Here is a 26349-nt window from a genome sequence, read left to right as displayed (position 1 = left end):
TTGTAGAAATTTTAATTGAATGTCTCTTCTTTTTTTTTTTGCTGTTATTCAACAAAATTGATTCTATGATTATTCTTAGAATTCAGTTTTTTTGAAGTTTTGGACTAATTGCTATGTTGTACCCAGTATTATTTTGAACTGAAACTGGATAACATATTTTTCTGAAACTGATTATTTGTTTATAATTGTTTATCCAATTTTAAGACTGATGACAGATAGTTCAAGTACTTACTAGCATGAACCATAATGGAATTTTCTAGTCGTTATTTATTCAATTGTCCTTAACAACACAGAATTTCATTTTAATACAATTTCTATTTTGATACTTCAATTTAACAAAATCTCTTCACCATGAAAGCTTAAGTTGGATTTTCTATTATTCCAAACAATATTCATTTAAAATCTCACTGCATTAAATGAATTTTTACAAACTGCTTACAGAGTTTATACACCAACTGCTTTTACAAGGAACAAACTTTGTTCATCACCTTTTTGCTTGATCCAAAATTGGCCAAAAGTTGCTATTTATAGTGAGTACAGTTTCTATAGCAAGTCATTTATAAACCTTCTTAGCTTTATGGAAGTTTTCACTAAATTGAACTTATATATATTTCCATATAATGTTGCCATTTTATTTTATTTAATAAATTAATAACATCTTAATGATTGAAAAAGAAACTACAAAAATGTTTGTTTTTGGCCCCTTTTTGGCCCTTAATTCCTAGACTGTTTGCCAAATAACCCCTTGAAATAAATCCCAACCTTCTACTCATGGTATTAAACATTGTGGTACAATATCAGAACAATTAAAAATACTAATACACAACTTTTTGTCCTGAAACTAGATAAATGCTGTTTTTGGCCCCTTTAGGCCCCTAATTCCTAAACCGTTGGGACCATAACTCCCAAAATCAATCCCAAGCTTCCTTTTGTGGTTATAAACATTGTGTTAAAATTTAATGATTTCTTTTTACTTATTCAAAAGTTATTATCCGGAAACAATCTGTCTTCGGACGACGCTGACGACAACGACGACATGATACCAATATAGGACCAAAAATTTTTAATTTTTGCGGTCATATAAAAATGTCTGTCATGTAGTTGAAATGAAAAATAAAGAAACAGAAGAAGGCAGAACGTCTTCAAAATTGGTTTAATACTACAATAATGTAATGTTTGTTCCCTATAGGAAATTTAAAAACAAGGCTTTTATTTCAATGAAGTCAATCTCGTCTTTGAGTTTAATCATTTTCTCTGATTTCGGAACGTTATAGCAATAGAAGCTAGTGTGAAGTTTAATGGTTTGTTACAAAGACAATATCAAACACAAATTTTAGTGGGTGTTTATATTGCTCTGCGTTTAGTTGTTTATGTAATGCCCTCTGAGTAATTTTGTAGAACTGCACATGACTGTTGACTTTGTTTTTCTCCATTTACATTTTCCTGACTGCTTTTGATTGTCTTCAATTTTCCTTGTTTTTTTAACTAATGAATAAAACAATGATAATAAAACCATATTAATTACAAAACAAATTTTGATTGGCTGATATTCTGTGTATTGAATGTCAATAAATCATATCCTACAATGATTGTATATTATAAAGGATTCGTTAGGCTCCATGTTGACCTACCATGATTGTAAATTATAAAGTATTCGTTAGGCTCCGTTGTTGACCTACTTCCTGATTCTATAATAACTAAGGTTTGTTTATAGGCCATAAATATGATCTCTTACCATCCTCTTATAGTGTGATCTATAATATATTGATCACATCCAATAACTAGGTTAAGGTTAAGCAATTAATTAATTTTCATACCCTAGTTAACTATGTGTTATTTCAGTTAAAAGTCAGTTTTCAATTTGGCAAACAATTTAAAATATGGTGACCTTCACATTTGTCTTTTTATTAACTGATATTGTTTGGTTGCATTCTTATAAAACGACAAGGCCATCTGTAATAGGGTATCAAAATTATTTGTGTTCAACTGTTAAATAAGAAATTGATGATCATTAACACTAAATAAGAGACATCAAATAATTAGTCAATCCCAAGGTCGCCGGAGATTGGGCAATGTTAACACTAACAAGAATCGTAATGATGAGTTCACAGCTGAGAACAATCAAATAAAAGAATTATTCACCAATTTAAGGATAAAAGGAAGTAAATTGTCTTTAGGTTTAAATGGCGCATTGTTCTTTTGAAAAGAAATTTGGCAAATACATTTTTCAGCATTTAAATTTGCTAAGCATATGCTTGCAAATAAGTATTGACAATTGTCACAATCATACAACTTATTTTTACAATCAACTTTTGTCTGAATCAATACAAGAAAACATTGATGAATTGTTTGATGGTAAATAGTATATACATCATACATATTCTTGATGGTAAATAGTATATATATCATACATATTCTTGATGGTAAATAGTATACATGTATATATCATACATATTCTTGATGGTAAATAGTATATATATTATACATATTCTTGATGGTAAATAGTATATATATATATCATATATATTCAGGGTGACAATGGGGCTCTCCCTATGGATTCAACAATAACAACAGGAACTAGAGGCTCTAAAGAGCCTGTGTCGCTCACCTTGGTCTATGTGAATATTAAACAATGGACACAGATGGATTCATGACAAAATTGTGTTTTGGTGATGGTGATGTGTATGTACATTTTACTTTACTGAACATTCTTGCGGCTAACAATTATTTCTATCTATATTGAACTTGGCCCAGAAGTTTCAGTGGAAAATGTTAGTAAAAATTTAGAAGTTTTATGAAAATTGTTAAAAATTGACTATAAAGGGCAATAACTCCTAAAGGGGTCAACTGACCATTTCGGTCATGTTGACTTATTTGTAAATCTTACTATGCTGAACATTATTGCAGTTTACAGTTTATTTCTATCTATAATAATATTCAAGGTAATAACCAAAAACAGCAAAATTTCCTTAAAATTACCTATTCAGGGGCAGCAACCCAACAACGGGTTGTCCGATTCATCTGACAATTTCAGGGTAGATAGATCTTGACCTGATAAACAATTTTACTACATGTCAGATTTGCTCTAAATGCTTTGGATTTTGAGTTATAAGCCAAAAACTGCATTTAACCCCTATGTTCTATTTTTAGCCATGGTGGCCATCTTGGTTGGTTGGCCGGGTCACGCCACACAATTTTTAAACTAGATACCCCAAAGATGACTGTGGCCAAGTTTGGATTAATTTGGCCCAGTAGTTTCAGAGGAGAAGATTTTTGTAAAAGATTACTAAGATTTACGAAAAATGGTTAAAAATTGACTATAAAGGGCAATAACTCATAAAGGGGTCAACTGACCATTTCGGTCAAGTTCACTTATTTGTAAATCTTACTTTGCTGAACATTATTGCTGTTTACAGTTTATCTCTATCTTTAATAGTATTCAAGATAATAACCAAAAACAGCAAAATTTCCTTAAAATTACCAATTCAGGGGCAGCAACCCAACAAGGGTTGTCCGATTCATCTGAAAATTTCAGGGCAGATAGATCTTGACCTGATAAACAATTTTACCCCATGTCAGATTTGCTCTAAATGCTTTGGTTTTTGAGTTATAAGCCAAAAACTGCATTTTACCCCTATGGTCTATTTTTAGCCATGGCGGCCATCTTGGTTGGTTGGCCGGGTCAAGCCACACATTTTTTAAACTAGATACCCCAATGATGATTGTGGCCAAGTTTGGATTAATTTGGCCCAGTAGTTTCAGAGGAGAAGATTTTTGTAAAAGTTAACGACGACGGACGCAGGACGACGACGGACGACGACGGACGACGGACGTAAAGTGATGGGAAAAGCTCACTTGGCCCTTCAGGCCAGGTGAGCTAAAAATGATATCAGATTACTACATCACTTTAACAACCAAAACTAAAGAATCAGGAATACTCAGTTATTTATATAAAATAAGGAAATGTGCTATTAATTTGAAATGAGACAATAATTCAAATAAAGTGGATTTAAGCAGTTATTAGTCAGTGTACAACCTTCAACAATGAGCAAAATCTACAATATAAAGTACCAGTAGACTATAAAAGCCACACAACCTCTGATAAAATATGAAAAAACCAAAGGCTTGATTTATGAAAAACCAATAAACCAAAACACAGATATGACATACAGCACGTCAGCAACCAATGATATCTTTGATTAATTGTTTCAATCAATTTCTCATTATTTGATATTTCTATAATGGAAGAGAAGCATATTGACCAGAAATGTTGTCTGTACTGTAGATCCATGCATTCAGTGTTAACAAACTTCAAAAACTTTTATGACATTTTAAATTTCTGCTGTAAAGGTTGTTCTTTAGGGTGCTTCTTTTACATATTAATACAATTCTGTGCAAGACAAACATATCTGACTAAAACCATCACTATAACAGCATAACATGGCCCTAACAATGTAGGTTTCTCATTTTTATATAGATTAGAACGTTGTTTTTCCCGTTTGAATGGTTTTACATTACTAAATTTTTGGGGCCCTTTATAGCTTGCTGTTCTGTGTGAGCCAAGGCTCTATGTTGAAGGCTTTACCGAGACCTATAATGGTTTACTTTTATAAATTGCTATTTAGATGGAGAGATGTCTCATTAGCACTCATACCACATCTTCCTATATCTAGTTACTGACCTCATATTGTATTCCTATGATTCTGCCCACTGTGGCCGCCCACCAGAGCATGAGGTAGGAGTATATAGCCTAACATGGCTCTAACCAATGTAAGTTACTGACCTCATCTTGGATTCCTATGGTTCTGCCCACTGTGGCCGCCCACCAGAGCATGAGGTAGGAGTATATAGCCTAACATGGCTCTAACCAATGTAAGTTACTGACCTCATCTTGGATTCCTATGGTTCTGCCCACTGTGGCCGCCCACCAGAGCATGAGGTAGGAGTATATAGCCTAACATAGCCCTAACCAATGTAAGTTACTGACCTCATCTTGGATTCCTATGGTTCTGCCCACTGTGGCCGCCCACCAGAGCATGAGGTAGGAGTATATAGCCTAACATAGCCCTAACCAATGTAAGTTACTGACCTCATCTTGGATTTCTATGGTTCTGCCCACTGTGGCCGCCCACCAGAGCATGAGGTAGGAGTATATAGCCTAACATAGCCCTAACCAATGTAAGTTTACTGACCTCATCTTGGATTCCTATGGTTCTGCCCACTGTGGCAGCCCACCAGAGCATGAGGTAGGAGTATATAGCCTAACATAGCCCTAAACAATGTAAGTTACTGACCTCATCTTGGATTTCTATGGTTCTGCCCACTGTGGCCACCCACCAGAGCATGAGGTAGGAGTATATAGCCTAACATAGCCCTAACCAATGTAAGTTACTGACCTCATCTTGTATTCCTATGGTTCTGCCCACTGTGGCCGCCCACCAGAGCATGAGGTAGGAGTATATAGCCTAACATAGCCCTAACCAATGTAAGTTACTGACCTCACCTTGGATTCCTATGGTTCTGCCCACTGTGGCCGCCCACCAGAGCATGAGGTAGGAGTATATAGCCTAACATAGCCCTAACCAATGTAAGTTACTGACCTCATCTTGGATTCCTATGGTTCTGCCCACTGTGGCCGCCCACCAGAGCATGAGGTAGGAGTATATAGCCTAACATAGCCCTAACCAATGTAAGTTACTGACCTCACCTTGGATTCCTATGGTTCTGCCCACTGTGGCCGCCCACCAGAGCATAAGGTAGGAGTATATATAGCCTAACATAGCCCTAACCAATGTAAGTTACTGACCTCATCTTGGATTCCTATGGTTCTGCCCACTGTGGCCGCCCACCAGAGCATAAGGTAGGAGTATATAGCCTAACATAGCCCTAACCAATGTAAGTTACTGACCTCATCTTGGATTCCTATGGTTCTGCCCACTGTGGCTGCCCACCAGAGCATGAGGTAGGAGTATATAGCCTAACATAGCCCTAACCAATGTAAGTTACTGACCTCATCTTGGATTCCTATGGTTCTGCCCACTGTGGCCGCCCACCAGAGCATGAGGTAGGAGTATATATAGCCTAACATAGCCCTAAACAATGTAAGTTACTGACCTCACCTTGGATTCCTATGGTTCTGCCCACTGTGGCAGCCCACCAGAGCATGAGGTAGGAGTATATAGCCTAACATAGCCCTAACCAATGTAAGTTACTGACCTCATCTTGGATTCCTATGGTTCTGCCCACTGTGGCCGCCCACCAGAGCATGAGGTAGGAGTATATATAGCCTAACATAGCCCTAACCAATGTAAGTTACTGACCTCACCTTGTATTCCTATGGTTCTGCCCACTGTGGCCGCCCACCAGAGCATGAGGTAGGAGTATATAGCCTAACATAGCCCTAACCAATGTAAGTTACTGACCTCATCTTGTATTCCTATGGTTCTGCCCACTGTGGCCGCCCACCAGAGCATGAGGTAGGAGTATATAGCCTAACATAGCCCTAACCAATGTAAGTTACTGACCTCATCTTGGATTCCTATGGTTCTGCCCACTGTGGCAGCCCACCAGAGCATGAGGTAGGAGTATATAGCCTAACATAGCCCTAACCAATGTAAGTTAATGACCTCATCTTGGATTCCTATGGTTCTGCCCACTGTGGCCGCCCACCAGAGCATGAGGTAGGAGTATATAGCCTAACATAGCCCTAACCAATGTAAGTTACTGACCTCATCTTGGATTCCTATGGTTCTGCCCACTGTGGCCGCCCACCAGAGCATGAGGTAGGAGTATATAGCCTAACATAGCCCTAACCAATGTAAGTTACTGACCTCATCTTGGATTCCTATGGTTCTGCCCAATATGGCAGCCCACCAGAGCATGAGGTAGGAGTATATAGCCTAACATAGCCCTAACCAATGTAAGTTACTGACCTCACCTTGGATTCCTATGGTTCTGCCCACTGTGGCCGCCCACCAGAGCATGAGGTAGGAGTATATATAGCCTAACATAGCCCTAACCAATGTAAGTTACTGACCTCATCTTGTATTCCTATGGTTCTGCCCACTATGGCCGCCCACCAGAGCATGAGGTAGGAGTATATAGCCTAACATAGCCCTAACCAATGTAAGTTACTGACCTCATCTTGGATTCCTATGGTTCTGCCCACTGTGGCCGCCCACCAGAGCATGAGGTAGGAGTATATAGCCTAACATAGCCCTAACCAATGTAAGTTACTGACCTCATCTTGGATTCCTATGGTTCTGCCCACTGTGGCCGCCCACCAGAGCATGAGGTAGGAGTATATAGCCTAACATAGCCCTAACCAATGTAAGTTACTGACCTCATCTTGGATTCCTATGGTTCTGCCCACTATGGCAGCCCACCAGAGCATGAGGTAGGAGTATATAGCCTAACATAGCCCTAACCAATGTAAGTTACTGACCTCATCTTGGATTCCTATGGTTCTGCCCACTGTGGCCGCCCACCAGAGCATGAGGTAGGAGTATATAGCCTAACATAGCCCTAACCAATGTAAGTTACTGACCTCATCTTGGATTCCTATGGTTCTGCCCACTGTGGCCGCCCACCAGAGCATGAGGTAGGAGTATATAGCCTAACATAGCCCTAACCAATGTAAGTTACTGACCTCATCTTGGATTCCTATGGTTCTGCCCACTGTGGCCGCCCACCAGAGCATGAGGTAGGAGTATATAGCCTAACATAGCCCTAACCAATGTAAGTTACTGACCTCACCTTGGATTCCTATGGTTCTGCCCACTGTGGCCGCCCACCAGAGCATGAGGTAGGAGTATATAGCCTAACATAGCCCTAACCAATGTAAGTTACTGACCTCATCTTGGATTCCTATGGTTCTGCCCACTGTGGCCGCCCACCAGAGCATGAGGTAGGAGTATATATAGCCTAACATAGCTCTAACCAATGTAAGTTACTGACCTCATCTTGGATTCCTATGGTTCTGCCCACTGTGGCCGCCCACCAGAGCATGAGGTAGGAGTATATAGCCTAACATAGCCCTAACCAATGTAAGTTACTGACCTCATCTTGTATTCCTATGGTTTTGCCCACTGTGGCTGCCCACCAGAGCATGAGGTAGGAGTATATAGCCTAACATAGCCCTAAACAATGTAAGTTACTGACCTCATCTTGGATTCCTATGGTTCTGCCCACTGTGGCCGCCCACCAGAGCATGAGGTAGGAGTATATATAGCCTAACATAGCCCTAACCAATGTAAGTTACTGACCTCATCTTGGATTCCTATGGTTCTGCCCACTGTGGCCGCCCACCAGAGCATGAGGTAGGAGTATATAGCCTAACATAGCCCTAAACAATGTAAGTTACTGACCTCACCTTGGATTCCTATGGTTCTGCCCACTGTGGCCGCCCACCAGAGCATGAGGTAGGAGTATATAGCCTAACATAGCCCTAACCAATGTAAGTTACTGACCTCATCTTGTATTCCTATGGTTTTGCCCACTGTGGCTGCCCACCAGAGCATGAGGTAGGAGTATATAGCCTAACATAGCCCTAACCAATGTAAGTTACTGACCTCATCTTGTATTCCTATGGTTCTGCCCACTGTGGCAGCCCACCAGAGCATGAGGTAGGAGTATATATAGCCTAACATAGCCCTAACCAATGTAAGTTACTGACCTCATCTTGGATTCCTATGGTTCTGCCCACTGTGGCCGCCCACCAGAGCATGAGGTAGGAGTATATAGCCTAACATAGCCCTAAACAATGTAAGTTACTGACCTCACCTTGGATTCCTATGGTTCTGCCCACTGTGGCCACCCACCAGAGCATGAGGTAGGAGTATATAGCCTAACATAGCCCTAAACAATGTAAGTTACTGACCTCATCTTGGATTCCTATGGTTCTGCCCACTGTGGCCGCCCACCAGAGCATGAGGTAGGAGTATATAGCCTAACATAGCCCTAACCAATGTAAGTTACTGAACTCATCTTGGATTCCTATGGTTCTGCCCACTGTGGCCGCCCACCAGAGCATGAGGTAGGAGTATATAGCCTAACATAGCCCTAACCAATGTAAGTTACTGACCTCATCTTGGATTCCTATGGTTCTGCCCACTGTGGCCGCCCACCAGAGCATGAGGTAGGAGTATATAGCCTAACATAGCCCTAACCAATGTAAGTTACTGACCTCATCTTGGATTCCTATGGTTCTGCCCACTGTGGCCGCCCACCAGAGCATGAGGTAGGAGTATATAGCCTAACATAGCCCTAACCAATGTAAGTTACTGACCTCATCTTGGATTCCTATGGTTCTGCCCACTGTGGCCGCCCACCAGAGCATGAGGTAGGAGTATATAGCCTAACATAGCCCTAACCAATGTAAGTTACTGACCTCATCTTGGATTCCTATGGTTTTGCCCACTGTGGCCGCCCACCAGAGCATGAGGTAGGAGTATATAGCCTAACATAGCCCTAACCAATGTAAGTTACTGACCTCATCTTGGATTTCTATGGTTCTGCCCACTGTGGCCGCCCACCAGAGCATGAGGTAGGAGTATATATAGCCTAACATAGCCCTAACCAATGTAAGTTACTGACCTCATCTTGGATTCCTATGGTTCTGCCCACTGTGGCCGCCCACCAGAGCATGAGGTAGGAGTATATAGCCTAACATAGCCCTAACCAATGTAAGTTACTGACCTCATCTTGGATTCCTATGGTTCTGCCCACTGTGGCCGCCCACCAGAGCATGAGGTAGGAGTATATAGCCTAACATGGCTCTAACCAATGTAAGTTACTGACCTCACCTTGTATTCCTATGGTTCTGCCCACTATGGCCGCCCACCAGAGCATGAGGTAGGAGTATATAGCCTAACATAGCCCTAACCAATGTAAGTTACTGACCTCATCTTGTATTCCTATGGTTCTGCCCACTGTGGCCGCCCACCAGAGCATGAGGTAGGAGTATATAGCCTAACATAGCCCTAACCAATGTAAGTTACTGACCTCACCTTGTATTCCTATGGTTCTGCCCACTGTGGCCGCCCACCAGAGCATGAGGTAGGAGTATATAGCCTAACATAGCCCTAACCAATGTAAGTTACTGATCTCACCTTGTATTCCTATGGTTCTGCCCACTGTGGCCACCCACCAGAGCATGAGGTAGGAGTATATAGCCTAACATAGCCCTAACCAATGTAAGTTACTGACCTCATCTTGGATTCCTATGGTTTTGCCCACTGTGGCCGCCCACCAGAGCATGAGGTAGGAGTATATAGCCTAACATAGCCCTAACCAATGTAAGTTACTGACCTCACCTTGTATTCCTATGGTTCTGCCCACTGTGGCCACCCACCAGAGCATGAGGTAGGAGTATATATAGCCTAACATAGCCCTAACCAATGTAAGTTACTGACCTCATCTTGGATTCCTATGGTTCTGCCCACTGTGGCCGCCCACCAGAGCATGAGGTAGGAGTATATAGCCTAACATAGCCCTAAACAATGTAAGTTACTGACCTCACCTTGGATTCCTATGGTTCTGCCCACTGTGGCCGCCCACCAGAGCATGAGGTAGGAGTATATAGCCTAACATAGCCCTAACCAATGTAAGTTACTGACCTCATCTTGGATTCCTATGGTTCTGCCCACTGTGGCCGCCCACCAGAGCATGAGGTAGGAGTATATATAGCCTAACATAGCCCTAACCAATGTAAGTTACTGACCTCATCTTGGATTCCTATGGTTCTGCCCACTGTGGCCGCCCACCAGAGCATGAGGTAGGAGTATATAGCCTAACATAGCCCTAACCAATGTAAGTTACTGACCTCATCTTGGATTCCTATGGTTCTGCCCACTGTGGCTGCCCACCAGAGCATGAGGTAGGAGTATATATAGCCTAACATAGCTCTAAACAATGTAAGTTACTGACCTCATCTTGTATTCCTATGGTTCTGCCCACTGTGGCCACCCACCAGAGCATGAGGTAGGAGTATATAGCCTAACATAGCCCTAACCAATGTAAGTTTACTGACCTCATCTTGTATTCCTATGGTTTTGCCCACTGTGGCCGGACACCAGAGCATGAGGTAGGAGTATATAGCCTAACATAGCCCTAACCAATGTAAGTTACTGACCTCATCTTGTATTCCTATGGTTCTGCCCACTGTGGCTGCCCACCAGAGCATGAGGTAGGAGTATATAGCCTAACATAGCCCTAACCAATGTAAGTTACTGACCTCATCTTGTATTCCTATGGTTCTGCCCACTATGGCAGCCCACCAGAGCATGAGGTAGGAGTATATAGCCTAACATAGCCCTAACCAATGTAAGTTACTGACCTCATCTTGGATTCCTATGGTTCTGCCCACTATGGCCGCCCACCAGAGCATGAGGTAGGAGTATATAGCCTAACATAGCCCTAACCAATGTAAGTTACTGACCTCATCTTGTATTCCTATGGTTCTGCCCACTGTGGCAGCCCACCAGAGCATAAGGTAGGAGTATATATAGCCTAACATAGCCCTAACCAATGTAAGTTACTGACCTCATCTTGTATTCCTATGGTTTTGCCCACTGTGGCCGCCCACCAGAGCATAAGGTAGGAGTATATATAGCCTAACATAGCCCTAACCAATGTAAGTTACTGACCTCATCTTGTATTCCTATGGTTCTGCCCACTGTGGCAGCCCACCAGAGCATGAGGTAGGAGTATATATAGCCTAACATAGCCCTAACCAATGTAAGTTACTGACCTCATCTTGTATTCCTATGGTTCTGCCCACTATGGCAGCCCACCAGAGCATGAGGTAGGAGTATATAGCCTAACATAGCCCTAACCAATGTAAGTTACTGACCTCATCTTGGATTCCTATGGTTTTGCCCACTGTGGCCGGACACCAGAGCATAAGGTAGGAGTATATGTAGCCTAACATAGCCCTAACCAATGTAAGTTACTGACCTCATCTTGTATTCCTATGGTTTTGCCCACTGTGGCTGCCCACCAGAGCATGAGGTAGGAGTATATAGCTATCCACAAAATACTGCCAAAAAATGTTATTATAAACCATCTCTTCTTCTCCTGAAAATAAATAACAATCCATTTAGAAAGGTACTTTAAATTATTTTTTACTAAATTGAAAATATAAATTAAAAAAACAGTGTACATTAAAATTTTCCTTTTTGTAGTCTGTTTTTACAGAACTGAGCATAATATGTATAGATAACTTTGATTTCATGCACTTCTCTTAACACTTGCTATGGAACACAGCTTACATTATTATGACACAGTAAGAACCAAATGTTAAATATTTACGCTGATTGACCTTGAATAACTCATGCATTAAAAACAACTGGAGATTGGTGCATTTTTTGTCAAACTTTTAAGGAATTTATTGAATTGGATGACAAGTACATAATACACAATCCAAAGATTTAATACTTTTAGTACTGGAAAACTAGAGGCTCTAAAGAGCCTGTGTCGCTCACCTTGGTCTATGTGAATATTAAACAAAGGAAGCAGATGGATTCAAGACAAAATTGTGTTTTGGTGATGGTGATGTGTTTGTACATCTTACTTTACTAAACAGTCTTGCTGCTTACAATTATCTCTATCTATAATGAACTTGGTCCAGTAGTTTCAGGGGAAAATGTTAATAAAAATTTACAAATTTTATGAAAATTGTTAATAATTGACTAGAAAAGGACAATAACTCCTTAGGGGGTCAATTGACCATTTCGGTCATGTTGACTTATTTGTAAATCTTACTTTGCTGAACATTATTGCTTTTTACAGTTTATCTCTATCTATAATAATATTCAAGATAATAACCAAAAACAGCAAATTTTCTTTAAAATACCTATTCAGGGGCAGCAACCCAACAACGGGTTGTCTGATTCATCTGAAAATTTCAGGGCAGATAGATCTTGACCTGATAAACAATTTTATCCTCTGTCAGATTTGCTCTAAATGCTTTGGTTTTTGAGTTATAAGCCAAAAACTGCATTTTACCCCTACGTTCTATTTTTAGCCATGGAAGCCATCTTGGTTGGTTGGCCGAGTCACGCCACACATTTTTAAAACTAAATACCCCAATGATGATTGTGGCCAAGTTTGGTTTAATTTGGCCCAGTAGTTTCAGAGGAGAAGATTTTTGTAAAAGTTAATGACGACGGACGACGGACGCAAAGTGATGGGAAAAGCTCACTTGGCCCTTCGGGCCAGGTGAGCTAAAAACTATAATTCACTTATTTACTATTCTTTTTGTAATTTTTATTGGGGTGTAAAAGCATTGACCCAAGTATCTATTGAAGTGTGGCGATAAGTACTAAAGTATGGACACAGAAATTTGTCTAAAACTTTAATATTTAAACTATAACAGCCTATTATTTAAAGTTGGAATTATTATAGTAAAAGTTAAATTTCAAGTCAATAGACCATGACTTTGAAGGCAAGGTCAAATAATATCCATAGAAATGAGATCTGACAGTGCTTATTCAACTGCATACCAAATATCATTGACCAACCATAATGTTGTAATACTTTCCTAGACAGCACATATAGTTGTAAATTTTAAGTTCAATTCAGCCAATTAAATAGCTTTATAAAAACACAACATGAATAATGCCAGCCAATCAAAAGGCTGGAATCTTTACGTAACATCTATATATATTGTATGTAATTATTTATAAATTTCTCTAGCCTATTATTTGGACTGACAATAGCTGTCATAAATAGCTGATGATATTATCTCTCAATTTTAAAATTATTCTGTGTAAATTTACAAGTCTAGCTCATTTCAACATAGATATCATTAATCCTTTATTCATGATAATGTGTACGAAAACATTCATAAACAATTCAATTTATCATAAAATATTGTTTTTAAATAGCTTTTATTTGATATTCTATTAAATGTGAGATTATTTAAAAGTAGTGAAATATTATGATTGGCAGTATCATATCAAATTGATTCTATTTATAATTGATTTTAACAAATATATTGGCTATAATACAGGTTTTTCTTCATTAAAAATTGAACAGCTATTATTCACATTTCAAAATCAATATTTATGTAAAAGAGTGCATATTTTTAGATAAAATTAATTACTGTTGCCAAGCAAGGAGTATAACAAAACTTTGTACTTGTACCAAAGTTTTCCAGTACATATTATTTTTAAGTTAACATGCACTTTTGCAGCTTCCTACTATGAAATTGGAAACTTATTTATATTTTCAGCAATTGTAAATCCTGTGTGGAATATTTTACATTTGAAAATTTTATAGCAGTATATTCTTTCAGAGTCTACACAAACTAGACAATTAAAGTATTGTTTTATTTTTCATTGGGAGGTCAGTAATGTATGATTGCATCTGAAGACTATATCTATTTAATCCTTTCAAGGCATACAATGACTCAAGGAGGCAGAATAATGCCAATTATGCATCATAGATTTGTGAAAATGGTCATGTTCAGTAAACAAGCTTCGTTTTGTGCCTCCTCATATTTTAGCATAATCACATATTTTACTATGATATTAATGAGTTATATAATTGACAAAACCTAAAACTTAGTTAATGTTAAAAAAAATGTTTTCAACACTTGTAATACAAGTAGTCAGCCAAAATAAACTACCAATAGACCAAGGTATATACTATGAAATAAAGAGCTCGGGGCAAGCCACTTGCTCTAAATTTCATAGTACATACCTTTTCATAGACTAACCAATACGTCATTTGATTTCCACATATATCCTAAAACAGCCTGTTAGATTATAGAATTGATGATTTGAGTTGTAATAGACTTACTGGTCTTCTAACATCAGGTAGAAATATCCACAGTGGAAATATTATTGGTGCTACTAAAATATAATTCAATCGCTTTCTCCATTCCTTAGGCCAGCTAAGATCTAATGGTTCTTCTTCTTCTTGTAGCTGAAATTTACAAATAAATTTAAAATGAAGCAAGTTTCTTAAAAATATACCCTTTGGAAAGTTGGTAACTAATTTAACATAACTTCACTCATAATTTTTTTTTCCTTAAAAGTTGGAGTATCAATCTACTGCGGATTCATTTATTTTCGTGGGTATGAATTTTCGTGGATTGAGGAAAACCAGCATTTTCGTGCATGTTTGATTTTGTGGTTTTGTATCATAGTCAAACAATTACACGAAATGACTTGGAAGACTTTTATGTAGGAGGAGATGTTATATTTTATAATTTTTTCTCATTATCACTTGGAAGTGTGTGGGATCAAGAATATAATAAGCTGAGAGCATAGTATAGTAAGTAATATTGAAAATCAATCACATCCCACAATAATCGATGCACCTAAACATTGATATTTTATTCTCATTCATCTCTTATGGTATACAAAAAAAGTTGAGAGAGAACTTACTCTGGATTCATTAATATTCGTTGGATACCAATTTTCATGCATTTCTTAGGTACAGGTTAACCTCGAATTTAAATGTTCAACAAATAGTAAAATTTCCATTGGCTAGTTTGGAGACTTTTGCAAAACCACTTAATATTTTAGTTTTCTTTTCTGTCATTTGAAAAATTCATTTTCAGTTCAATCTATGTATTAGATATACCACCATCTCATATATTAGTGATTTTATTACATAAAAGTGTATTATTCATCAGCAAAAGATTCCGATTTTAGAATTTATAACAGAAAAAGACAATATATAAAGATGTTTGATATTGCCATACATAAGCAGTGATGAAGTATTAGTTTGATGACAGAAAAATAGAAGCATTAAAGATTCCATTCCAAATCCATAACTATAAAACATCTTCTGAAAGTGTAAATATTCCTGTTCTATAAAAAACAAATTGCTCTTTGAGATTTTAACCTTTCTTTTGTTGAAGACCTTATGATGACCTTGGTTCGTTGGACAGTTGTCTTATTGACATTTATCCTGTAATCGACCTTTTTACTATGCAAATACAAATGAATAGATACCATGAAGTGAAAAATGTATACAATCATTTATATTCTCCTGGGATACAGTGTGTTTTTTTTGCTATTGTACACTTATGGTCACGTTCAAATCATGTTGATTTCATTAAAACCCAATTCAACAATCGGAATGGTTAAAAACAATTATGTTCAATGTTGAATTGCAGGCTATGAAATTTATTTTAAAATCACAATATTTTTATTACAATACGAAAAATGGCGCTGTATATATACTTTTAGTATTTACTAAACTTATATTTATATTTTTATTTAGTATACATTTTATTTATTTATATTTAGTATACATTTTAGTTTCTTGTGTATAATTCGGAGTTTAGTATGACGTCCATTATCACTGTACTAGTATACATATTTTTAGGGGCCAGCTGAAGGACACCTACAGGTGCGGGAATTCTCGCTACATTGAAGACCCACTGGTGGCCTTCGGCTGTTGTCTGCTCTATGGTTGGGTTGTTGTCGCTTTGACACATTCCCCATTTCCTTTCTCAATTTTATTGTGTACTTCAAGGGGATAGAGCACATACAATGTAGGATTAAGAACAAACACCAACCAAGAGCCTCTTTAAGGATTTGCATGATCAAGGATTTGTATACCCGGTAGTCTTACTGTATATACAAATCCTTGATTTGATGAGGGCTCAATTAACTGCTAAGTTTTACTAGAACGTACAAATTATGTTGACCTTTGATATCATTATTTGTGTGTTATTGGGTTGCTGTCCCAACATCTCCTTTTATTCACAATAACATGGATTTTTATGCAAATGATTTTGTTGGTATGAAACTATGGCTTATTAAATAAGTGTCAATATCTGTGAGGTCAGCTACATGCCATCAAAGTAGTAAGGTCAAGATTGTTTACTGTGAAGGAATTTTTTTCCTCAGAAGAAAGAACAAGAATTTGAGTTCAAAGAAAATTATCAAACAACTAGCAATGATTGGACTTTAAAAAATCAATCTTGAATTGATTCAAATTTGATGTAAATGCTGTAATTAATTCTTTGATGGTAGAAAATATCAAAGGTTATATTATTAATCAATATGAGGTTATATCTATGGTGAAACGACTATAATTGATTTGGTTTTACAGGTTATGTTAAATCATCTCCAATGAAAATTATAAAAAAAATCACTTCAAATTGTATACACGCTTTGTTTAGTCATATGTGAAATATTAAGCAAGCGAGATTAGCACAGTTGCTTTTGGTGTACTTGGTACGTAGCTATAGCAATCTGGGATTGTTTTTGATTGTCAAAGAAAAGTATTTATTGAGAGGGAGAGAGAAAATCTAACAACAGTTTTGAAAACAGCTGGATAATTCATTAAAGTGTTTTTGAACTGAGGTTTGAATAAACTTGAACACAATAGCCAGAATATGTCAATATGACATTTTATATGCACAAGAAATTATGAATAAAACATGTATTTGTTATCATCATGAATGAATTGTTCCTTGCATTGAATTGAAATGAGATTTCAGAAACAAATGAAAGATCTATTATTCATTGAATCTCAGTTATATAAAAGTACATGTAATACAATTATGTAATCAGATTCGTTGTAAAAAAATCAGAGATCTTTAGAGATATAGCTTCATCATGAGGCAATTTACTTCACAATGTATGTCAATGCAGTCCCAAAGTTTTTTTTATTCTGCAAGAACACTAGGGATTCATACATTAAAAGATATGAACATGTTTGTTCCCTCAGATGGCCGTTGGGGATGACAATCAGAGATATCAGATATCACAATATGGAATTAGACCATTCAAAATTAATGTTGTTCCTTGGTAAAATTGCAACCATCTGGTATATAGATATAAGAAGGTGTGGCATGAGTGCCAATGAGACAACTCTCCATCAAAGTCACAATTTATTAAAGTAAACCATTATAGGTCAAGGTACGGTCTTCAACACAGAGCCTAGACTCACACCAAACAGCAAGCTATAAAGGACCCCAAAAATTACTAGTTTAAACAATTCAAACGGGAAAACCAACGGTCTAATCTATATAAAAAACAAGAAACAAGAAACTTTTATGAACCACATAAACAAACGACAACCACTGAATATCAGGCTCCTGCCTTAGGACAGGTGCAAACAATTGCATCGGGATTAAACGTTTAATGATATATCAACATAGCTGGTCAAGTCATTTAATGTATTCAAACCTCACCACAATAGCCTCCACAAAAAGTATTATTTTAACAGTTTCTGTTACGTTAATAAAAAGAAAAATCCACTGACTTTTATCGATCTTTATTATCAAGAAACTTTAAGAAATGATTTACATCTTGAAAAAAGTCAAGACAATCATGCAACTAGGGCTATTTAACCACAATTTTTTTCTTCTGCCGACATTCATTTAACATTCATTAAAGCTACGAGATATATAAAAAATCTAATATAATTTATTTTTTGCTCAATCATTAATGAAATGCAAATAGTGAAATAATAATTCGCTTTTAGAATCCAGTATGGTTCAATTTGGTCAAAATTAGCTTAAAAACTTTGATTATGAATCATTCACTTGCAAGTGAATAATTGGACCTCATTGAATCCGTATTCATGTGAACTTCAATTTAACCTCTTAGCTTGAGATGGATATCACATGAATTGTATGTGTAAAGTTATTTAAAGGAAAAGAATGTCAACATTGAAAGTGAAACAAAGGTAAATCATTTGATTGACTGATTTGATCTACAAAAAATCATTCTTATACAAGAAAAAACGATGATAAACATTTAATTTTCATCTATAATATGAAATTAAATAGACCTAGAATAATCCAACAGCACGAGTTTGCTCAATCTATTTATAACTACATTTATGTTTACATCGCTTATATGGTCATCGGATGACTTTAGAGGTCAACTCAATAATTAATTAGATGGCGTATAGACTAAAATACTCACAAAACAAAGCTAAGTATTTTTTATGCCCGTGTCCTATTAACTGTTTATTTCAGACTTTTAGTAGTTTGGATTAATGTTTACATTGTTATAAATCAAATATGAGAATTTTATTAAAATTGGTGAACATGAATTTGACAGCTTTAGTGTCCCTTTCCTCCATGGAATTATTTTTTTACATACTTGATTCGCATAGGATTTTTTCATTAAAATAAATTCATCAGGTTTAAAGTATTTATGCATTGCGAAAACAAATATTTCATCAATGAAATTCCAATCAGATATTCTCATGAAATTCCTTTTTATATAAGATGCAATTTTATTTAAGTCTGATAAAAAATTTTGTAGGCAATACGTTTCAACTGAGGGACTGTAACACAGGAGTCGAAAGTCGTCATTTTGGAGGAAAGGGTTAAGGAATTCAAAATCTTGACAAAACCTTATAATCCATTAATAGAATGAACTGCCATGTTATTTGGGTGATAATTAGAGGGTCATCAGAAAAATGTTGAACATACATTTAAAGCCAAATTTGGTAACAATTATCAAAGTGGTTTCAAGGAGGACTATGTTTGAAAAGTTTAGGAAGAACCATTTTTAAGTGATATAAAGCATACAATAGATAAATAGGATAATGAATGTTATTTCTTGTAAGAGAATTTGAAACATACTTCTGTTATGTTTGTGAAGAAATATTTCTCATATCACACTGTATGGAGTGTGATATGAAAATATGCATTAATTTGATTGGCTTATTCAGCATCATGTGATGATTATTATGTTATTTCCATTGGCTATTAGATAGGTCACTGTTAACTTTCAAAGGTTAAGAAACTGTACATTTCGTCCATAGAAAAGGGCAAAGGTGATTTTTACTATAAAATACAAGACAATAACACTTATCATCTAAAAATCTTCATTTTGTCAAAGACTAGATCAACAATTTGCATTTTTTTTTATTCGATACAATGAAAGTGTTGACCATAAGGGAAAAGGTTTAAAAACTTGTCAGAGTTAGATATCTCTTGATATCAACTCTGGTTATTTAATTTAAATATTAATAATAAACTTGCCACAAGCTTGTTTATTATTATATTGAAATTTAAATAACTCGAGTTGATATCATCAGCAATATCCAATTCCCACTCGTTCAGAAACCTATAAATTTTACATGAAAAAATACCATATTCATAATATAAATTACTTAATACATTTTGCTGGTTCATTTATTATCTCCATTATGTTTTAAAATTAAACAAATTGCTTAACAGAAAATAGACAAATTGGTGTTCCTTAGTGACAACAATTTTTATGAAATAAAATTATCAATATATATATGGCATTGTTCTTTCCAAAACTATCATATCACCTGACAGAATGTTCTGGAAAACTTGTTACTTGTATAACATGCTAGGCTTTTACTTTATTGACAGGAAGCAGACATGGAATTAAGATGAGAACAGCATTGATGTATTCGTGTTATGTAGCTGTAAATTTGGATTTTTTATTCAAATATAAACAATCATTCTATAACATGAAAATCTTAATGTAAATTTAAAAAAACCTTCACAATCAAAAAGTACCATTATCAAATCAAATTACATAAAAAAAAGATTAAAATTTTCGTGTTGATATGTCAGACAAAACCTGCACCAAACCATTTATTACCTAAGAATTATGGGTAAATCTGTACTTAAATAATAAATGTAATGTAGATATCTCAGATTTCACCATAATTCCATTATCTTAATTAGTGATTAAGGAAGATGAAAGTGGACCATTTTTTTTCATTTAATTAAATCATGAAGCATTTTATACATGAAATCCTGATAAGAATTTCCAAGAAAAAGTAACCATCATGCACTTGTTTGAAGGGATGATATATATCTATTATCTTATGTTATGCATTATTGAGTAAAGAAATACGGGAATAATTTCCACGACATCACCCGAAGGTTAGGGATAGGTGACAGTAAGGTTAAAGTTCTCAATTATACTCATTATTGCTAATGGGATAAAGAATAAGCTTTCAAAACATTTCTTATCTGTTCAATTTTAAATGACTGTACAATAATGTAACATGACTAATTTAATTGTTTTTTTCTAGTGGAAACAAGCAGCACTAAATCCTTAATAAAAATACCGGAAATGTCAAATCCCTCATAAGTTCATGTATTTATTACACATGGAATGACATGAAATATGGAAATAATTTTACCAGTATTATTTTGTGGAAAACCAAAACAAATTCTATATAAAACAACTGAAGAATAATTAAGTTCATGAACTAGTAGCAGGCTTTGCAATACACTTACATCTTTCAAATAAATTAGCAATGAATACAAGGAGTGTCACCCTTCTCCAGTAAAACTGACTATGTACCTCACAAAGATATAGCTAGGCATGTAGTATGTTATCCCTAATTTTAATTATTTGGCTTTGATTATCTGGTGAAAAGCTTGGAGAAGATTAATTGATTGTTAGCATTTTCAGCTAGCTTGTGGCATCCCAATTATATAAGTGGAGAAAAAGGTTGTGCCTTGAGTTTGTGAAAGAAAATGATTTTAAAATGGTCCCCCAATATTATCAAACCCAGATTAAAGTCATGAACTCCTTTTCTTTTCCCACATGCGTCTTTTTCTTATAAAAAAAGTTTCTATAAAAAAAAAGAAGGAATTTTGATTTTTGTCTATACATTGTTCCCTTTCATTCCACTTAATTCTATATGACCTACCTCTTCCTTTTTGTCTTCTCCATCAGGTGTTTCTGGAGTTATTGGTGACACTCTTGACACGGCTATGTCGCTTGACCCTTCGTTCAACGTAAATCCACCATTATCTGAGGTAATATGTCCATTTGTATAAGCAGTTAATTTGTTATTTTCTTGGTCTACAGAACCGTTATGATTTGTTTGCCCATTGTGATCTCCGTGCCCTGGTGTAGTGACCCCTATCACAACTTTTAGTGTTTCCAGTGCATGAAGATGTACTGCTTTTTCGTGGGGCTTTGCTAAAACATAAAAAAAAGATATACATGTATATATATATTTGCTGTTACTTGACAATCTTTATAAGACAAGATCTGCATGTTTCTTACCTGGCTAATAGTTCATTTCCAAATAACTCAAATAATTTCACAAAAGGAAAACAACTCCTCTGTAAGCCTAGTCAAAACCAGAAAGTAAGTACGTACTAAGTAAGTAAATATTTCATTTTTAGAGGGTCATATTGATAGCAATAATCTATAGCTACCCTTAGATTGATAAACAATAACAAATATGAAATAGATGAATATTTTCTAAACAAATCTATATTATTATCAAGTGTGAGGAGAATAGTGCATTGCGAATCAGCTAACAAATATTTTGATGCCATAGCACATAAAACATTTATTGTAAAATTGGGATGTATAATATGAAAGTTCATAACAGTTCTTTTGATTTAAACCTAAAGAATATGTTTAACACTCAAATTAAGCAACCATTTTTGCTTTTTAAATGCTAAGAGGTTACAAATTAGTCAAAGCTAATGTACAAATAACATTAAATAAAAATGGGTAGAAATGAGTTGAGACATCATTAATTCATTTGGTAAATTACCTAAGCTGTGATAAGATAACTGAATCCTATAGATATCGGCTCATCTCAAGACTTAATTGACATGAAGGCTCATTCAAATCATGGAAGTATAAAATTGTCAATATCTGATAATTTATTTGAGACTAAATGTAGCTTCTTAAGACATGCTACCATGATGATCTGATTTAAAATAATAATGGTTCATTATCACTGAGGGTTACCAATTTTGGTAGATTTCATAAGAACAAGGAAACCTCAAATTATAAAAAAACACAAATCTTTATGGACCTATATAGAATGAATTTGAAAAGTTTAAAAAATGCATGGTATCCCCAATATATAGGATTTTTTACAATAATTGATACCACTATATTTCTACATAAATAAAGGTATTGGTATATCCCCCCCCCCCCCCCCCCCCCCCCCCCCACCCCCCTTCCCATCCCCAGGCTGGAAAAAAAACCCGATTTGATAGGTTGAGAAGTTATGTTGATTGACAGATGAATTCACATGACATTTAATAATCACCTACTAATGATAAGTCTAACAAAAATACAGTTAACAATGAGATTTATGAATATCAAGTGTTTACTTCTAATACAAATGTAAAAATAATACAGAAAACATAATGAATTGAAGCCTTAAACACAGAATTTTGTTTTCAGCACGATTTAATCCCTCGTTTGAATTCTATCGCATTGTAATTATTTCATCATTATGACTACTAAAGACAAAATTGAACTCTTTGACATTTTAGAATTATCAGTAAATAACAGCTTAAAGAGAAATTGAGGATTGATTCATCTCTTTTTACCAATCTAATTTGATGAGAAATAAAATAGCAGCAATATCAAGACTTGGCTCAATTTTCTGTCAACATCTCATGACAGACCTACTTATTAAACTGCTTATTAAAGTGTTGCTATATACATATATAAGTCACGACTTCTGACAAATTTCTGACACCTTTTATGTTGGTAGGTGAAGCCATCTTTATCTGTATCAGTTCTTTACTTGTGAAATAATATCCAAAAACAAGAATTTGTCCATAGTACACAGACGCCACATCCACACTATCATTTTCTATGTTAAGTGGATTGTAAAAATGGGGTAAAAACTCTAATTTGTCATTAAAATTAGAAAGATCATATCATATGGAACATGTGTAATAAGTTTGATTGGACTTCAACTTCATCAAAAACTACCTGGACCAAAAACTTTAACCTGAAGTGGGACAGAAGGTATTGACCTCTTAAAAAACCTATAATTGTATGATATATTCAGTCAATACTTTATGTCCTAAAAATTATCAACCAAAGAAGCATGATGTAAGAAGGATGGCGTCTAAAGGCTTTCTTATAGAGAAAAAGATTAAAAACTGTGTCAGAATAAAAAACAAAAACTTTAAAACACACTCTCATTCTCATTCCATTATACCATGTGTATTTAATTATAAACAATTATGCAATGATATGTTTTATTGTTAGAGTAAATTCTTGTGTTAATCAAAAGAATTAAGGAATTTTATTCAGTTCATGTTTAAGATTATGATTATGTCTTGAATGAGATTAAATAAGATCTGCCTATACTTAAGGTGAATACTTATACACTTATAGGGGATAATCCAATATTTGGAATAATAAATCAAACACTTAATATTTAAGGTTTTGAATGTACATTGTTTTCCAAAGTCAGTTGTGACGACAAAAAAATCTTACGATAATAATTGGTCATAAGTTATACTGAAATGTTCATGACTACATAGTGATTATTGTAAGATTTTTGTGAAATGAGGCACTGGCCTTAATTTCACAAAAATCTAACAACAAAAATAACTTTTAGTCAGGAAATATTTAGCATACTTAATATCAATTTAAGTCATAAGATTTTTTTGGAAACATATTTGATAAACTGAAAAAGATTCAAACTAACACTAGTCTGCGGTAATCATTTCTTTCTAAAATATTTCAAAACACCCAGACATCTTGCCTTTAGATATCCTTAGTTTATATTTTTTAATAACAACTGTACATGATTCCCTAACCCCCTGAAATAACAACTGTATATATGATTCTCTAACCACCTGAAATAACAACTGTACATGATTCTCTAACCACCTGAAATAACAACTGTACATGATTCTCTAACCACCTGAAATAACAACTGTACATGATTCCCTAACCACCTGAAATAACAACTGTACATGATTCCCTAACCCCCTGAAATAACAACTGTACATGATTCTTTAACCACCTGAAATAACCAGGGGCGTAGCTAGAAAGAAACGATCTGCAAGCAATTTTTTGGGACACTTTTATGCAGAAATTTTATTTGTTTTCGGTTTTCGGTCATTGAATGGTTAAAAGAGGAGCTACATGTTGTGATGTACATAAGACTTATAAACAATTCATGAATGCAAAACTATTTAGAAATCTTGAATCCTGAATAGAGTAAAGCATGATTAATTGAATATTTAAGCAACACATTTTTGTGATACAGAATTTACTCAAAATTGTCCAAAATCTGCTCTTCGGGAACGTCTCTATTACTTTGTCAATATTCACACTGAAATCCCGATGAATTTAATGCAGTAATGCTAGCGATAATAACCTAGCTGTAGTTGTTTACGGTTAATCATACATATGTTTTCAACAGATGTAGTACACTGAACGATCTCTCCGCGGTAGCACTCGTGTTCGCCATCGAGCGACCTCCCGATTGCATTTGACAAATTATATGCCAGGCCAGTTTCGTATGTCTCAAACAATGCAGAGATTTGTTCGTTTGTTGTATTACCGACAACACAAGGAAGCAGATAATGCGCATAGAAGCGATTTCCTGATGATATCACTCAGACGCAACTCCAGTTCCATTATCATGTGGTCTATGAACGCAAAATATAATGAGACTTTCCAATACTGTTTTAGCGAGTTTGCTGGGGGGTTTGGCTCTGGTTGTCTGTCGAACACATCGCCCTTGCATACTTTCAACGATATCGAAGGGTGCTGATAAATCTAATGTCAATTGGTACATCGCAGTCCAAACAGTGAAACCGTACTCTGTAAAATGTGCCCCGAGACTACTAGAGTATAACAAATTCAAATCTTGTAATAGATGCAAGTTACTGTTTGTCTTTTTATCTCCAATAAAACTTTAATTTTGAAACCAAATGCCGCTATTTAATGACATTACATCATTTAAAAAAGCGATTACATACATGTGTTTCCTTCAAACATTTAATTTATAAATTTTATTTTGCCATTTTTTTTTTGCATGCCGAATTGATGTGCACGCAACTGCGTGTTGGCGTATAGGGAGCTACGCGCCTGATAACAACTATGCATGATTGCCTAACCACCTGAAATAACAACTGTACATGATTCCCTAACCACCTGAAATAACAACTGTACATGATTCTCTATCCACCTGAAATAACAACTGTACATGATTCCCTAGTCTGCAGGAATAACAACTGTACAAGCTTCCCTAACCTCAGGGAATAACAACTGTACATGATTCCCTAACCCCCTGAAATAACAACTGCAAATGATTCCCTTACCACCTGGAATAACAACTGTACATGATTCCCTAACCACCTGGAATAACAACTGTACATAATTCCCTAACTGACAGGAATATCAACTGTACATGATTCCCTAACCTGCAGGAAAAACAACTGTATATGATTCCTTAACCTCCAGGGATAACAACTGTACATGTTTCCCTGGCCTCAGGGAATAACAACTGTACATGATTCTATAACCACCTGGAATAACAACTGTACATGATTCCCTAACCTACCAGAATAACAACTGTACATGATTTCTTAACCACCTGAAATAACAACTGTATATAATTCCCTAACTGGCAGGAATA

The 26349-nt window shown here is 35.8% G+C and overlaps 1 protein-coding gene across 8 annotated transcripts in view; it reads right to left on the bottom strand.

Moving 5' to 3' along the window:
• LOC139520839 (sodium/potassium/calcium exchanger Nckx30C-like) overlaps nucleotides 1–26349 on the bottom strand; it is a 105145-nt gene that overhangs the window by 14130 nt on the left and 64666 nt on the right. For all 8 annotated transcript variants that reach the window (XM_071313821.1, XM_071313823.1, XM_071313820.1 and 5 more), the window contains 3 exons: nucleotides 21631–21905; nucleotides 14803–14928; nucleotides 11956–12075 (listed from right to left, as the gene is read on the bottom strand). In XM_071313821.1, coding sequence (XP_071169922.1) covers nucleotides 11956–12075; nucleotides 14803–14928; nucleotides 21631–21905 — 521 coding nt within the window. The remainder of the gene's footprint in view (nucleotides 1–11955; nucleotides 12076–14802; nucleotides 14929–21630; nucleotides 21906–26349) is intronic.

This window comes from Mytilus edulis, chromosome 4 (genome assembly GCF_963676685.1).
Source record: "Mytilus edulis chromosome 4, xbMytEdul2.2, whole genome shotgun sequence".
Taxonomy (NCBI): Eukaryota; Metazoa; Mollusca; class Bivalvia; order Mytilida; family Mytilidae; genus Mytilus; species Mytilus edulis.
Note: the sequence above shows the minus strand (reverse complement) of the source record. Positions and strands in the feature narration are given on the sequence as shown.